Below are 494 nucleotides of genomic sequence, written 5' to 3' on the forward strand. Positions count from 1 at the left end.
CGCTACCACCATCACCACCGCCACTCCAGCAGACGTCGTCAATGTGACTTAGGATCAGGGTCGGACTCAGGATCATGCTCCAGCTCGCCCTCCAGCCTCAGTTCCGAGTCTTCAGAGGATGACGGCTTCTTCCTAGGGGAACGCATCCCATTGCCCCCGCACATGTGCAGGCCCATGCCCGCTCAAGACACTGCAACTGAGACCTTCAACTCCCCGTCCCCACCGTTCCCTGGGAACTCTCGCCCAGGACTACCTCGCCAGGCCCGAGACAAGAACTGCACTGTGGCTTGAAGGCAGGCAGTCCTGGAGGAGGCTCCGATCTCCAGTCACTGTAGATGATGATCCTCCTCCCCAACCTAAGTCATGAGTCCCCTTCCTTCCTCCCTCCTTCATCTGTTTGTATTTTTGAAGTAATTTAATATTTGTTGTAAAACAGGCCTGGCTTCTTTGCCTCCTTGCTCCAGCTGCGCCCCCCGCCCCCTCATTTCCCCCTC

The 494-nt window shown here is 57.1% G+C and overlaps 1 protein-coding gene across 1 annotated transcript in view; it reads left to right on the forward strand.

Moving 5' to 3' along the window:
- The window catches only part of PRICKLE3 (prickle homolog 3 (Drosophila)), an 8,547-nt gene extending 8,111 nt beyond the window's left edge, over positions 1-436 (forward strand). The window contains exon 9 of the mRNA XM_008587151.1: positions 2-436. Coding sequence (XP_008585373.1) covers positions 2-291 — 290 coding nt within the window. The 3' untranslated portion in view covers positions 292-436. The remainder of the gene's footprint in view (position 1) is intronic.
- The last annotated feature ends 58 nt before the right edge of the window (positions 437-494 follow it).

This window comes from Galeopterus variegatus, unplaced genomic scaffold (genome assembly GCF_000696425.1).
Source record: "Galeopterus variegatus unplaced genomic scaffold, G_variegatus-3.0.2 Scaffold4257, whole genome shotgun sequence".
NCBI classification, from domain to species: domain Eukaryota; kingdom Metazoa; phylum Chordata; class Mammalia; order Dermoptera; family Cynocephalidae; genus Galeopterus; species Galeopterus variegatus.